Source organism: Hippichthys cyanospilos, chromosome 9, assembly GCF_059441005.1.
Source record: "Hippichthys cyanospilos isolate Australia breed blue-spotted pipefish chromosome 9, RoL_Hcya_1.0, whole genome shotgun sequence".
Taxonomy (NCBI): Eukaryota; Metazoa; Chordata; class Actinopteri; order Syngnathiformes; family Syngnathidae; genus Hippichthys; species Hippichthys cyanospilos.
Genome location: NC_142377.1, coordinates 21,018,105 through 21,033,261, shown reverse-complemented (window position 1 = coordinate 21,033,261; position 15,157 = coordinate 21,018,105). Strand labels below are relative to the sequence as shown.

At 39.7% G+C, this 15,157-nt stretch overlaps 1 protein-coding gene across 2 annotated transcripts in view; it reads left to right on the top strand.

Annotated features, from left to right (window-relative positions):
* The window catches only part of tox2 (TOX high mobility group box family member 2), a 94,281-nt gene that overhangs the window by 69,470 nt on the left and 9,654 nt on the right, over positions 1-15,157 (top strand). Inside the window, exons 5-6 of one of the 2 annotated variants that reach the window (XM_088424597.1) lie at positions 10,813-11,115; positions 12,254-12,484. In XM_088424597.1, coding sequence (XP_088280723.1) covers positions 10,813-11,115; positions 12,254-12,484 — 534 coding nt within the window. The remainder of the gene's footprint in view (positions 1-10,812; positions 11,116-12,253; positions 12,485-15,157) is intronic. The other variant, XM_088424598.1, reaches the window with a different exon arrangement.

The window sequence follows — 15,157 nt, the reverse complement described above, 5'->3', positions numbered from 1 at the left end:
ATGTGTCCAAAAAAGGCAAGGATACATCACATCAGCACGGCTGCTTACATACAAGCCTCCAGATCGACTTTTCCCTTCTCTTTCTTGTTTTTCTCTTCATTATTCTTGCATCTATGCTCACTTTTATTTTATTCGTTTATATCGGAGAGGTGATGGCGGGGGGTGTCAAACTCAAAGTGCGTTTGACACGGTAGTGAGGAGCCTCATTATCCGAGCATCCTTTTTTGCCGTCTGCTTGTCAGGACTGGTGCATCCTCCTCACAACTGTCATGTCAGACGGGACATGCAATTCTCCGCGGGAGGCGCGCCCCGCTTTTTGCAAGGTTAGCGCCGAGACACGCCCGGGCCAAGAGAGGGATTTGGGATAGGGGTGGGGCAGACGAAAGGAAGTGAGGAACAGGGGCGAGAAATAAAAGCTGAGGAGCTTCTAACATCAGGTGTAATGAGCATCATGGAGAATGTCGCCAAGGGGGACATCATGACATTACTACCTGCCTTGTTGTCACATTGCCCTGAGCGTTTTTTTTTTTTTTTTTTTTTTTTTTAGTCTTTAGCGGTAAAGATGGTTGCACACAACCAACTAGGAACATTTGCTACATAAGTCAGTCAGTCAATCTATTTAAAGTATATATATATATATATATATATATATATATATATATATATATATATATATATATATATATATATATATATATATGCGTTTTGACAATTTTAAATGGTTCACATCTGTGTTAATATTAATGTGACAACAAAAAAACCCCTCAAGAATCAAGAAATGTAACATGCTTCACACACCTATTTTTGTCAGGTTGAAATTAGCCGGTTTTTAAGTGCTGCTGTCTCATGCAAATGAACGACTGTTTACGCCCTCTTTTGTTGTCATTACAACCCGCGGCAGAACTTGATCCTTCCAAGTAGAGCGGCACCCATACAGTACTCGTAAAGACAAAAGCATTTTCACTTTCGGAGGCAGCGCTTCAGTCAGTTCTGAGCATGTAGCACATGAAGGCAACACCATCTGTTATGGCATGTACTCACTGAGGAATCAAGTATGTGCTAGCAAACGCTACTCTGTGCACCTTCTGTATAGTAGTTCTTACACTTGAAAATGGTTGTGAATCTTTACCCAGCCTAACTAGTTACATGGCGGGCAGCAAAACACGGTAAGCGGGCAGTTATTGTGGAAAAAAAAGGTCACTTTTAAAGGTCAATTTTATCATTTATGATCTGTGGGAAAACAACATGAAAATAAGAGGATTTCGAATAAAGTGCCTTTGTGTCTTATGTCAAACTAAAACATAAAAAAATAAAGCTACATCATTTGAATGATTACAGTGAATTTTGTGCCAAAATGGAAATGACGTTTTGTGTGATCCTATCAAATGACAATCAACACACTTTTTTTTTTTCTTGTTGTGCTTGGTTGGCATAGGGAGAAAAAAAATCATTTTATTAACAATGCACCATCGCATTGTGATGAAACAAGCCTTTCATCGCACATGTGGTCATCACCCTCCTGTGCGAAAACATCACAACAATAACACCGGAACAACTAGCATTACAATAGCTGGTATAAAAAACAAAACAAAAAAAAACACCAGCATTGGGTGTCTGGCACATCTTTAAAGCCAGCCGTCTTCTACAAAATGTTGGCGTGTTATCGACTTGGCTGTGACTACTGTTGTGTCAAGGTCCATTTCAGCAGTGTGGCTAGTTGAAGATATACTTGGACTAAATTGCCTTTTCAGTCCAGCGTTTGCTCCTTTGTGAGGTATTTCTGTTTGCTTGCCAGATGATGTCATATGATCATATTTGACAATGAATACAATAAGTATTTTATTGTTTTGCTTGTGGCTGTTGAACTTAACTGCTGTCCGCGTGTACATTTTTTTTTTAAGTACAAAGAATAAATATTTAATGTCTCCACACTGACAGACTGTCAAATGCATGCTATACCCGTTGATGAAATTCATTTCTGGAAATTATGCATTATACCTTTATAATAAGGAAAAATGTTACTTTTAAAAATTAAATTTAAATAAATAGACACGAGTGCAATCTTATTTAGAAAACTGTATCAGCACAACAGCACAGTTAGTGGTTAGCATACTGTATGTGTTCCCACCTCTTCCCGACGGTCAATTAAAATAATACAACAGCTATAGAAAATAAATAGAGGCAAGACTGAGATTTTTATCACTATAACCTTAGTTACAAACCCATTTTTGATGTTAAATATTGAACAGTTTTTGGAATTTAATTGAAACACCCATGTTTTTTTCTTATTTGAATTTCACATGATTAGGCTGAAGCAATATAGCCCGAAATTGATATCATGATACAAAATCCATCTTTCCGGACGTTAAATAATTGACCTGCTAATTTGATGTTCATTGTTTACAAAAAGTGTAGCGCCACCTAAAAACGTGGACCGTCCAATTCCCTTATTGTTCGAATGTGTAACAAAATTGGGAAATTTGATGAGCTAAGCGCCACTGTGCGCCATCATCTTGTACCCCTATTTACAATACAATACAGAACATGCAAACATTTATCATAAGCAAATATTTAACAATAACCCAACAGAAAGCAAGGCTAAATTTCATGTTAGCCCCGCAATTAGCATGACTTCTACATCGTATCCTATTACCTTAGTGATAATGCGCATACTGGGTATAAGTTAGCTTAGCATGTAGCAATACTATGGTGATTCAGAGCCTAAGATGCATGTTATTTGGTTAAAAATCAGCGCTATTGTTAAATGTGCTTGAGACATTTTAAAGTCTATTCCATTGAAGATAATATCGTGCTGTTTATAGTCAAGTAAGAACACGGCGGAAGTTCACTTGTTTAAACCCTGGATCATATTCAGCGCTGAATGCCTTATATACCGTATTCAATAACAATGAAATCTATAATCAAAAGGCCTCCAATTAAGCTACCAGCGTGTGCTTCCCCTGCTTCTCTTGACTCAGCATCTGTGCGATGTCACATAAAAAGCAGTATTCACTACCACTGTATGATTCATAAATGGGCTGGCGAATTAATTCAAGTGTAAATGACCCCCCCGGGCATGCAAAGCTTGATAAAGCAAAGACACGATGGGTAAGAGGGCGGGCGAGGAGGTGGCGGCAGTTTGGCATCGTTAGCGCGCCGTGCCCTCGGGGCGAACGACGACTAGCTTTGAGGAGCTTGCGAGGGACCCCTTCACACACACGTACACACGCGCACATGCACACACACAGAGAGCTTCCCCTCTACAACCCCTCAGGCTCGTGTTTACTGCGCTTTTTGAAGGATGGCTCCCGAGCGCGCCTCTAATTAAAGCTGTCACGGCTGGGTGCCTGCAGGGATAATGTTCTATTATTATAGTCATTTGTTTCAATTAAACGCTGGCTGATTTTACAATAGCGGCCGTGAACCTGCGCGAGTGAGCCATCACTCTAAACAAGATGGCTCCAGTCAAGCAGCCGGGAGGAGGCGGAGTCCCTGTTTGTGTGTGTGCAGTCACATGATCCTTGTGTATTTAAAAAAAAAAAAAATGCACACACACACTCACATGGGGTGGGACAGAGGTTGTTCAAACAGTCCAACCAGTGAATAATGTGCAGTGTTACCATTAATGGACTTAATGTATTGCTCCCATGTTGCAGTTCAACCCTTTGCCTACCTGCTCAAGAAATCAAACACAACATCCATTTTAGTCTATGCTTGAGACCTGTAGAGGCAAAATAGTGGTGCACGGGTCGGGAATCAAATCTGTGTCATCTGCATTAAAGGCAGCATCATATACCTTTACACGGTCTTACCTGATGTGCGAGATTGTTAATGCAGTGGACCTCTGGGTTACAGCATCAATGGCTTATGTTTTTTTCATATTGCGATGTGGAATACGGAGTTTTTTCGTCCCCTCTTTACTGTTATTTCCCCGCTTTGCGACAAAAACCACTGTCATGACCCTAGGGGGTTGGCTGTATTTGTGTTGTGTTGTCTCCATCTGCTGGCGTTTGTAGGTAATTGCACTTATTTTCTTTTGCCGTCAAACTACCTCCATGCAACGCGCCACTACAATGCTGGTCTGCTATTGGTCGGCGTCTCTTCGCAAAGATGCTGGTCTGCTATTGGTCGGCCTCACTTGTTTCAAAATGGCAGAACGGTAAAGTTTTGTTCGATTGTGAGTGGTTATAAAACCATATTTATAGTGCTTATTAGAGTTGAAATATGGAAACGGAAAGGGCTGACCCTTCCCACATACACAAATCATGTTGTTAATGCATTGCAATCAGCTTATATTGACAATTTTAACAAAAATAGCAAAATATATCAACCCCCCCCCCCCCCCCTTAAATGTGGAATGATTAAATGTGGAATGAAATGAGTAATTGAATCAATACAGAAGGGGCTACAGTCTATAATGAAACCAAATTATACGGTCTTAATAAATGGGGATTAGTGGGGTCTACTCCCTTGTGAAGACACAAAATGAGTTGTTTACATTGAATGAAATCTGAAACGTCCACAAAGAATGGTTGTTATTCTGTGTGTCTACCAAATATTTAGGGCCATAAGGCACACCGGATTATTTTTTTCACAATATCTGTGTATGTCAACTTTATTCATCTAAATGCCTGGTTATTCGATACATCTAGAGTTCCAATGTTAGGTTCAGGCCGCGGTTCTCGTGCTTTTGTTTTCCGTGCATCTAGAATATTGTTCATCAATTTGGTGATTAGTGGTTTTGGTATTACTGCGGTATTGAGTGCAAAATGCCGTTAGGGTTGACAGTTCAACAGCTGTTCACAGTTCGATACACTCGCCAGAAATGGCAACTCCCTCGCTCCCTGTTATCCAAGCCCTGAACCTTTTTGGTTCTGTGCCAGCAGCTATTGGAAGCCGGTTGTGTCATTTACCTCTCGGCCCCGCAGACCGCAATGATATTGCCCCACATTGTAACATTGGAAAGGCGGCGCCAGAAACGCTGCGACCGCAGTAGGACTACATTTTCCATGATTCTTAAACATGGAAGCAGGGAGTAGATCTATTTTCGGTAAGGTGCACGTTTTTTGTTTTTTTTTGATTAAAGGATTTCAAGTGTGACTTATATTCAGATGAATTGTGTATACGGGATGGAATTTTGATTTAACACAAACAGCCACCTTCCTTACACAAGGCACACCAGATTACAATGCACGGTGGATTTTTGAAGGAAGGGTTTTAAGTACTCTGAAAATATGACAGCTGTTACATAAACTAGTAGATCTTCCTATATTGGTAAAAATACTTACAGTGAATGTATTCTGAAAGATTTATGGCAAGAGCATCAATGAGTGTAGCCACATGTTCACCATGTCTTAAAATTCCACATAAGCTTGCACAGATCTTATTAAAACAGCCCAAACTGTGAATAATGTGCAGTTTTATCATTAACGGACTTCATTTTCTGCTCCCGTTTTACAGTTTCACGTGGAATAAAATGATCGATCGAGGCACGACAGAAGAGACCCCGGTCAATAATGAATAAAAAAATATATGACGCTAATAAGTCGGGGGGTCGGGTGGGACGAAGAGAAGAAGCTACTCCTCAGTAGGACACGCCAAGGTGAGGCGTTTTAGCCCCTGCTTTAAATCTCTCGGCCCTCCTTGTATCTGAATAGTACTCCGCACCCCGCCATCTCATCTCAGTGCTGCTGGTCAAATCCCCTTAGCTAAATCAAATGGTGCAGGCAATTGGAGGTGAGGTCGGGCGCGGAGCAAAAGGGAACAATGCCTCTGTGATATTCCATCTCAGGCCTCCAATGTGCTGCACATAATTGGAAAGCCTTTTGTTATTTGACTCCCATTTGACTGTGATGTACAAGGCAGGAATGCAAACACGACAGGCGTAAAGACGGCGGCGGGCGAAGGAGAACCGCGCTCACCGACTATTTCCTGCCTTTACATCACATGTTTAGCTGCGCCTGGATGCCCGCCATAGCAATATCCAAACGGGTATTGACGTCACAAGGTCTTTTTTTTTTTTTTTTGCGTTAATTCTCGGTACTTTGATTCATCTCTCTTCCCTTGAATGAAACCTTTGTCGAGGGAGTTGAAGCACGTTTCGATTGTGAAGGTTATTTGTGTCTAATCTTTTTGTTCTTATATCAACCTGTATTTTTTTTCACAATACTCACTTTGAAAATACTGCAAATAAAATCTTGGTTGTAGTTATAGTCTGGTGTTGAATTCAGTCTTAGTGGATTGTCTAAAAGTAAGTAGGTGCTAAAACAAAAACATATTTTAAATCAGTCTGCAAAATGTACTTGGACAAAGTGCAAAGTAAAGGCAAAGTATATTGTTTTTTCTTTAGCCATTAGCTGGGAAGCACTTTTTGTTTTTTTTTTCTGTTTGTGTTTTCAGGCACAAAATAATTTCCAAAAATCTCCAGTTGTCATGTAAGAGTAAAAAAAAATGGTTTTCACCCTGTAAATGTAAAGTTCCACTCAAATGAGTGAAAGACTTCTCCAGATCCCCAATTTAACATGCTGAGCTACAGCCTCATCAGATGACATTTTAATTTTTGGTCTAGCATTAGCATTAGCATCATTTGCAGTGTTGCATCGAGTTCTCAGCTAGCGCCACTTGCTGGAGACTTGTATTTTACACGTCAGCGTACTTGGCTAACGGTTTCTTAGCTTTTTTAATCAGAAATTGATTGTGATTTTTCATGTTGGTAGAGGCAATTGAAACGGAATTGCCGGAAAGAGTAAGGCTAATTAATAACAACCACCCCTGCAAAGGTGACTTTCAGAATAAAAGCATACTACAGCCGTTTGCGTTGACGGCCATATTTTATTTAGTGTGTTTATTTTGATGTTGGCTTTTTGACACCTTGTTGGCATGTAGCGTGATGTGGTTGTCTCTTCCTTGACAACGTGCGTTCAACGTAGGAACAGGAAATGGATTTTTTTTTAATTTAATTTATTTATAAAACTAAGTTTAAAAAAATTGAAATACAAATAGTTAAATACAGGTAAATAAATAAAAAAATAAATGAATGATCGAATTAAAAAGGGTCGGGTTACAATTGATATAGGATTTGAACCGCAGTGAATGAGAATATTGATTCTTTTGTAACACTATTGATTATCATTCACTTACTGGTATGGCTTTTATCAAAGAAACAGGATTTTTTTTGACAGAGTAAAAGAAGGGAAGTCTGTTGATGTCCTTTTGATCAAAAAGAATAGTTTGTCTTTCATTTAATTTTAATTTAAGTCTGTCTTGAATTCTGTTATTGATTATCAAAATAGTTATTGCTGAATTTGATATGAATAATATATTTTCTTTGATTTTGATTCGATTAACAGTTATTTGACAAGGCATTCAAGGATCTGAATCCAAAATGCATTTTTTATCCCAGGCATTCCCCTCATTGATTTCACAGTAACTTAAGCTTTGGCAGAGTGCTGCACATGGATTTTTATTTGATGCATGGCAATATAAATGTATTCAGAGCACTGAAGAAAGTGGCCAGCTTCATTGCGAGATGTTTGCTTCCTCTATGAGCAAAATCATCTCAGTGCCTGAGAGTCATTCATGCTAAAAGCAGAGAGCGCGCTGACCGATAAATTCCTGTAACTCAATGTTCTCCCTCGTCTCCTCACTCAGAAATCAAACCATGCCATTATGAATTAGCATACAGTACCTATGGCAACCGGCAACCTCTGTCTCAGTCTTTTATGATGTTTGTACAGTCGTCTGTGACTGGCTTGAAATGGCTGACGCTCAATGCCACGGTTAATAATGATAAACCTTTCATTTAGGAACTAATTAAATGCTGAATTCTTTCAAAGAATTAATCAAACTATGACAGTGATTTTCAAGTCTCTGGCTAAATGTAATTACTTTTGATGGGGTATTACACAAATCTATCTATCTATCTATCTATCTATCTATCTATCTATCTATCTATCTATCTATCTATCTATCTATCTATCTATCTATCTATCTATCTATCTATCTATCTATCTATCTATCTATCTATCTATCTATCTATCTATCTATCTATCTATCTATCTATCTATCTATCTATCTATCTATCTATCTATCTATACCTAGCTAGCTAGCTAGCTATCTCTCTATCTAGCTAGCTAGCTATCTCAATATACATTTATATATATATATATATATATATATATATATATATATATATATATATATATATATATATATATATATATATATACAAACACACACATGTACATACATACAGCAAATAAATTAGTTGCTGATGTGGAAAGTAGATGTTTAAATAATTAAAATGTGCACTTGAAATAAATGTAGCTATAGCTGCTTTCACAGTGTGCGTGGTTTTTATGGCTTTTGCTTAGCTTTACCACAACAGAGCACCTGCACAGCATTCACGGCAAAACTGTGAAGTAATAGGAGCAAGTCCATCCGTGTGCAGTTGCTCCATTCTCCTTTCTTGCGTTACCTGCCTTTGATTCGTAGGCTGGCAACACGCACACAGCGGTCTTGTTTTTCTTTGGTTTCACTATACTCTTCATTAGTCGTGGGGCACAACTCTCAACTGGAATGTAAAATCAGTGAATGCTGTGAGCTATGAAAAGCAGTATGAATGATGATGGCAGGAGGAGGGGAAACCAATGTACAGCTCACAAGGCAGCAGCAACAATGTGAATTGGTTTGTTCTACTTTCTGTGCGGTAGAAATATGAAGTTAATCAAACGTAATCCGACGTCAAACACGCTTGATGAAGCAATGAAAAGAACAATTATGCCACCGTCAATATGAGATAACACCGGTTTGTTTTATTATGAGTAGATGATCTCCTTGTTGTTTACATTCAACATGGTGGCTCCCATTAAAGGGTGACCATTTTTTTTCTGTGTGCCAGCAGGCTGTTGCTATGGAAATAGAAGCGCAGTGACTATCGTAGGCCATTCATGTTTGATTAATTGGTTTTTCAACGCTTCTCGGCTTGTGAGGACCCATAAAGAGCAAGCCCGTGAAAAATGGAAAATTAATGGGTTTCTATTTCCTACTCCCCCCTTTACTCTTTTATTCACTTATTTTCGCGAGGCTATTTCACCGCGGTGGAAAAAAAAAAGTGTTTTGAATTATGATTGGAAGTTATTCGAAATGCAAATGGAATGTCTTTGTTCGTGGCGGCAAACAGAAAATGATGTGTTTGAGCCTCACGTGGCATCACTTTGTTGTGTTTTGTTTTTTTTTTTTAACTCAGGCAATCCACTAGGGCCCTATTCTGATTAGAGAGGCTTCATCTCCAAACCTCTCTTCTTGTTTATCAAGACCTCATACACGCCGTGGCCCTTTTGATTTGATCTTTCCCCGGCACTAATGTGTAATGTATTATTTAAGTCATAAATGTTTAAAAAAAAAAAAAACTAAAAAGCGCTAACAAATGCTATCTCATCACTTTCTGATGGAGTAAATTGCCAAATGTTTCCCCATTTATGGCTGCATTAAAGGCTTCCTTCTTGCATTCTGTCTCGAAGCATCTTCAAGAAATGCTTTGGATGTGCTAATTGTTCAGTATCTCATAAAAGCGCTAAGAGTATGAGGAGACTGAAGAAAATCCTCCATTATGCTTACGTTCAATCGGCGTACCAGGATGTTGGGGGAAAAAGAAGTGCTTTGATTCAACAATGAGTAATGGCAATTGTGACCTAAGTGAGTTTTCGGTCTCGAGTCCGTATTTTGAAGCGTCCTGTTAGTGTATAAGTATAGAGTTTGTACTGGCTTAACAAATTAAGTGACTATTTGAAGTATTTTAATACTACAAAGTATTAAAACTAGTTTGCAATGCCACTGATTTAACACGCAATCGAAAATACACTTGCCCTTTCTTAAGCGAGGCCCTGCCACCAGCCACCATACTCCACAACTACTCCAGATGTTTTATACTACTTTTTTTAAGCAATTTCCTTAAGATTTCATGAAATGAATGGCGATTTTCTACTCATCAATTTTGTACTTTCTACTTTGTGACCATAAAACTGCTCCTAGAGAGTGGGCGATCCTTGTATCGGCTGCCATAGCGAGCACAGATATCTTCAATTAAGGCCTGATATCAGCCGAATACAATACTTCATATCAGTACTCAGCCTTCCATAACCCATACTATATATACAGTAGAAATATACAGTAGTACTGAACTACTTCACGTCCATGTACTTTTTGCGTGGAAAGCAAAGTGCCCAGAGTGCAGTCAGAGAACGGGGTAATCAATCAGTGTCAACATACTGTTTTCACACCGAGCAGTTATCACTTTTGGTCGCAATCTTCTTCCTTGGCAGTCGCGCCTTGTTTTTGTGCCCAAAATAAAAGTTATACAGTCAAGTATATTCTATGTAGAGCCACAGATGGCTTAACTATCTGCATTTGCACTTTTCAAATCTTCAAAAATTGTATTAATTACAACATTCGCACGTTCACCACCGACTAACGACTATGACTGTCAAAGATACTTTGTAACTGAGCTGGCGGTGAAATTTTTAATGAAGATTTCATTCTGCTTTCTCCTTATACGAAGGTCAATGAAAAAAAAAAAAAAAAAGCCCACATCCCCCCACGGCCTCTGTTCAGCGAAACACTTACAGTATAATAAGAGGGTTTCTTTCCTCTATACGCTCATATTATTTGATCATATTCATTATCTAGCCTCTCTCAAATTGATAAAGGCCATCTCCTCATCTATTTGCATATTTGGCTGATTGGCATTTGCATATTCTTGGGCTGCAGAGAAGATGATACTGTAGTAAAGCTGGTCTTCTTCTCTCACCCCAGATGCACGAGATGGCTTTGCATCACCACCACCACCTCCACCACCAACAGCAACAACACCATCACCACCACCACCACCAGCAGCACCATCCGGACGCCGTTCGTTACGACCCCGCCCGTAACCATCCCCTGATTAACCGCTCGCCCCCGATACTGGCCAACCCCATGAGCGCGCTGTCCCAGCTGAACCCTCAGCTAGGCCGGGGCGCGCTCCCGCACGGTTCCCCCTCGCCTCCGGGAAGCAAATCGGCTACGCCCTCCCCCTCCAGCTCCAATCAGGAGGAGGAGACAGATCCTCACTCAAAGGTACCGACTCGGTTCGCGGTGGCGAACCTCAAGTTGTTGTAGGGACTTTTCGTTCGAGTCGTTTTTCTGGGAGGGCATTTCAAGGCGCTTAACATCTGACGAATTAATACTTTGCCAGAGGATTTTTTTTTTTTTTTTAGAAATGGGCAAATCTAAGCATGAGACTCATCACCAGGAGATTGGTGTTTGTCTCCTGGAACTCGAAACAAATGCTTCTTATTTGAAGGCAGAATTTCCCGTACATGTGAAGTGTGTATGGTTGTTTGTTTATATATGACCAGCTCTTCACTGGTAAGCACTCAAGGGCGACTAGTCACGGGCGACGGCCATTTCTTTCATCAAAAGTCAATGTTCTGCAGCTCAGCCACAAGAATACCGAGGACAAGTAGAAAAAGAGGATGGACGGATGGACAGATGGACAGATGGATGGATGGATGGATCTTGTGAGTGATTGTAAGCCAGTTGAAATTAAAGCCAGCTTCTCTTGCTTAGGGAAAGTCTTGCTGGTCTCCAGCTAAGAAAACTGGATTGATGGATGATGCAAATCCTGATAATACTTGAAATGTATTTTGCATATGGAAATGGATATTTCGAAGGATGCCGTTTTTGCATTCATTTGAATGCTAAATTGTAAAACTGTCATCGTAAATTGCCTATTGGCCAACAAGGGTGAGTGGATATGCTTTGTTTTCATCAGAAGAAACACTGAGCTTCACATACATGGTGGGATGCAAATGAGCGCTTTGGCGCTCTTAACACTATTAGATATTAGAAGAGCAGGCCATCCTGGAAAATTTCCCCTTCTCCGCGTGCGCGAATAAAAATGATTAGCATCTCTCCCGCTCTCTCTATCGGTAAGTAATTCCATTTGCACTCTCTACTCCGCTTGTGAGACCACCATCAAAGCTGGAGTAGATCCAGCAGGTGATTTAAAATTCCTCTTGCCCAGAAATGTCCATTTTTTTTTTTTTAATACATAACTTGTTGAAAAAGATTTAATGGAAGCGGCTCTTGCGTCATGCTGTGATAGCAACAGGCCAGTGCTTCTCTTCGTAGCTCTTCAGAGCGTAGTGGATGAGCAGATTTTTTTTTTTTTAAACTGCGCTTTCATTCGCCCTGTTTTTCTGCTTTTATCCAGATGACAGGCGAAAAACGTCCATCTTCTGAGATGATGAAGCCCAAGCCCAAACCGCAGAAGAAAAAGAAGAAGAAGGACCCCAACGAGCCCACCAAGCCCGTTTCAGCGTACGCGCTCTTCTTCAGGGACACCCAGGCGGCCATCAAAGGGCAGAATCCCAACGCCACGTTCGGGGACGTGTCCAAGATCGTCGCTTCCATGTGGGACGGCCTCGGAGAGGAGCAGAAACAGGTACGTTGTTTTGGAAGGATGCAGCAGCACCAAATGGGGACCTCGAGGAAAGCCCCCCCACCCTACCCAAAATACCCAAAATTTAACCCCCAAAACGTGTAGTATCTTTTAGCGACATTAAATTTGGCGGGCATGTTGATTATTGAAAGACCTACAAAAAGTGTGAAGTCTTCTATTTTAGCCATCAGCAGGGTCCTTCAAAAACGTATTTTAATAATGTTTTGCATGCTTGTGGAACGAGATAAATGTGGCTCATGAGTAAACCCAAAAAGAAGCTAGAGAAAATGTTTAACGTTAACATTTTATTTGGAAATGACCATCATAGTGTTGGTCCTTTTTTGGTGTTTGGTGACATTAAAAAGACATGCCCCAAAACAAGAAATAATAACGAAAATGACAAAGCAGCTTTAACAGGGCCCCATTCATGCTCAATGAGGTGAAATCTTGTCAAAAACGTATCTGACGGTTTACTCGATGAAACAGATTTGTTATTTGTATTTTGAGATAAAGCTCTCACCGGGCTGACAAAAGGCCTCAAGTCGAATGTGTGCTTGTCTTCCACCAAACACATTGGAGGTGCCAAACTTTGGTGGCTGTCCGTCCCTTTTATTCGCAGTTAATTTTTGCCGCCTCGGCCGCTTCTGCTCCCCATGAATCTTCATTTGGGCATCTGACACCCCTGAATGTGAATTCCTCATTTCCTGTCCTTTTATTTATATGTGTTGCCGGGTGATTTGATCACGCCGGGGGAATACGAGATTAGCAATTGCATCCCTGTCCTTGGTTTGGCCTCAAGGACATCTGCTGCTGAAATGTTATTGTTTGCCGCCGCACTTAACCCAACGCATGCCGAATGCTTCACAAACTACACGCATTTACCTACAAAGAGAGAGAGACAGAGAAACAGGGCAAAGCTGCCCTTTTGCGGCAATTTTTTGTTTGCTCATTTGTCACTTTAATCTAACATGTCACCTCATCGTCGAGCTAATGTCGTTGTTATGGCGAGAAAACTCTCTGGCCATCACTCTGCTGATTGCTCTCTATCCAGAGCTGACTAATGGGTAGAATCATCTGAATTAATTCATCTCACAGGAGCATAAAAGATGAGCTGTGCAAATTAAGAACATGACAAACGATTATGGCATTAACCATAATGTCTATTCTATGGGTGGGTGGATGGATGGATGGATGGATGGATGGATGGATGGATGGATGGATGGATGGATGGATGGATGGATAGATAGATAGATAGATAGATAGATAGATAGATAGATAGATAGATAGATAGATAGATAGATAGATAGATAGATAGATAGATAGATAGATAGATAGATAGATAGATAGTAATCCTAATGATTTTTTTCCTTTATATAAATGGATAAAGTGTTTACTGTGATAAATAAGAACACAGTGAATCAATGGAATGATAAATATTTATATCAACAGCCTAATGTGCCAGTTTTCTGCGTTCAAGGACGCTGTCATTTGCTTGTTTTAACAGCACTTTCCAATTAGCTACAGTGCGTTGTTATTATCGTTCAACCATAACAGGAGTTTCTTTGTTGTGGCCTTTTTTTATTTGCTATTGTGTGGCTGGCAGTGTTGCCCTTGAATTTTGTTTTAAGCATGTTTATGTTTATAGTTGCCTTTTTATTGTTATTAAAACAGCATATTTTCTTCTTTTTAATTCCCAGAGGCTTTGCAGTGCTCGAGCAATGCTTTATTTGAGCTGTTTTTGTCCTCAAGGTGACGTCATATTAAAGCTGCCCCAGAAACACGAAAGCACTTTGTTTTGTTTTAGGTTAAGATTAAGAAATGTTTTTATTATTTTGGAAGCATAAGAAAGAATACTGCTATTGAAGTATTGCAAAGGTTAAGGATAGATATAACAGAGATATTAAACATCTCTCTATTGGATCTGTTTTCTGGAAATAGTTTCTCCTGTTTTCTCAACATCATCACCACTTTGGGGGCCTCAACATGCCCAAAAACGTTTTTCAAACGAGTGTATCGAAGAACATTTCTATATATTTTAAGGCTACCCAGCCCTGCAAAAGACATGAACTCTTTCAGTGTCATGAATGAGAATTTTCATTATGTAAAATACTCAGGTTGTGTTCCAGTGACAAGAATTCTTATCACCTGTTTTTTTTTTTTAAATGAATGGATAGATGACACTCATGGTCAGTGCTCCCCTTATTATGCCGATCAAGCACTGTTGTAACCTGTTATTTTGTCATCAAAAACAAATTTTCACTGTTTTTATTCATGTTTTATTGAAGGGAAAGACTGTTGTTTCGGATGCTACTAAAAAATATATATTTATGTCAAGGTCACTGTTGTGCAGGAAAGGTTTTCTCCTTTTGTCCAAAATAGCTTGGTGTCACTCAAATGACCCATTTTCAAACAGTGATTACTAAAAAACAAAATAAGATGGAATCTTACTTATTTTTTTTAGGTTAAGAATGGAAGCTAATCTTTCATATGGGACGTGCAATGTACATAGTGCAGTCATAAATACAATATTCTGTCGTCCTTGAAAGACAAAAGTCAAAATCGGCTGGCACTCTAGGGGTTCCTTTTCAGAAAACGCTTGGTACTGAAAGAGTTAACTAGCACCCCCTGGAATATTTAGAAAAAAAAACATAGCACCCAATCTCAGTGTCAGTGATT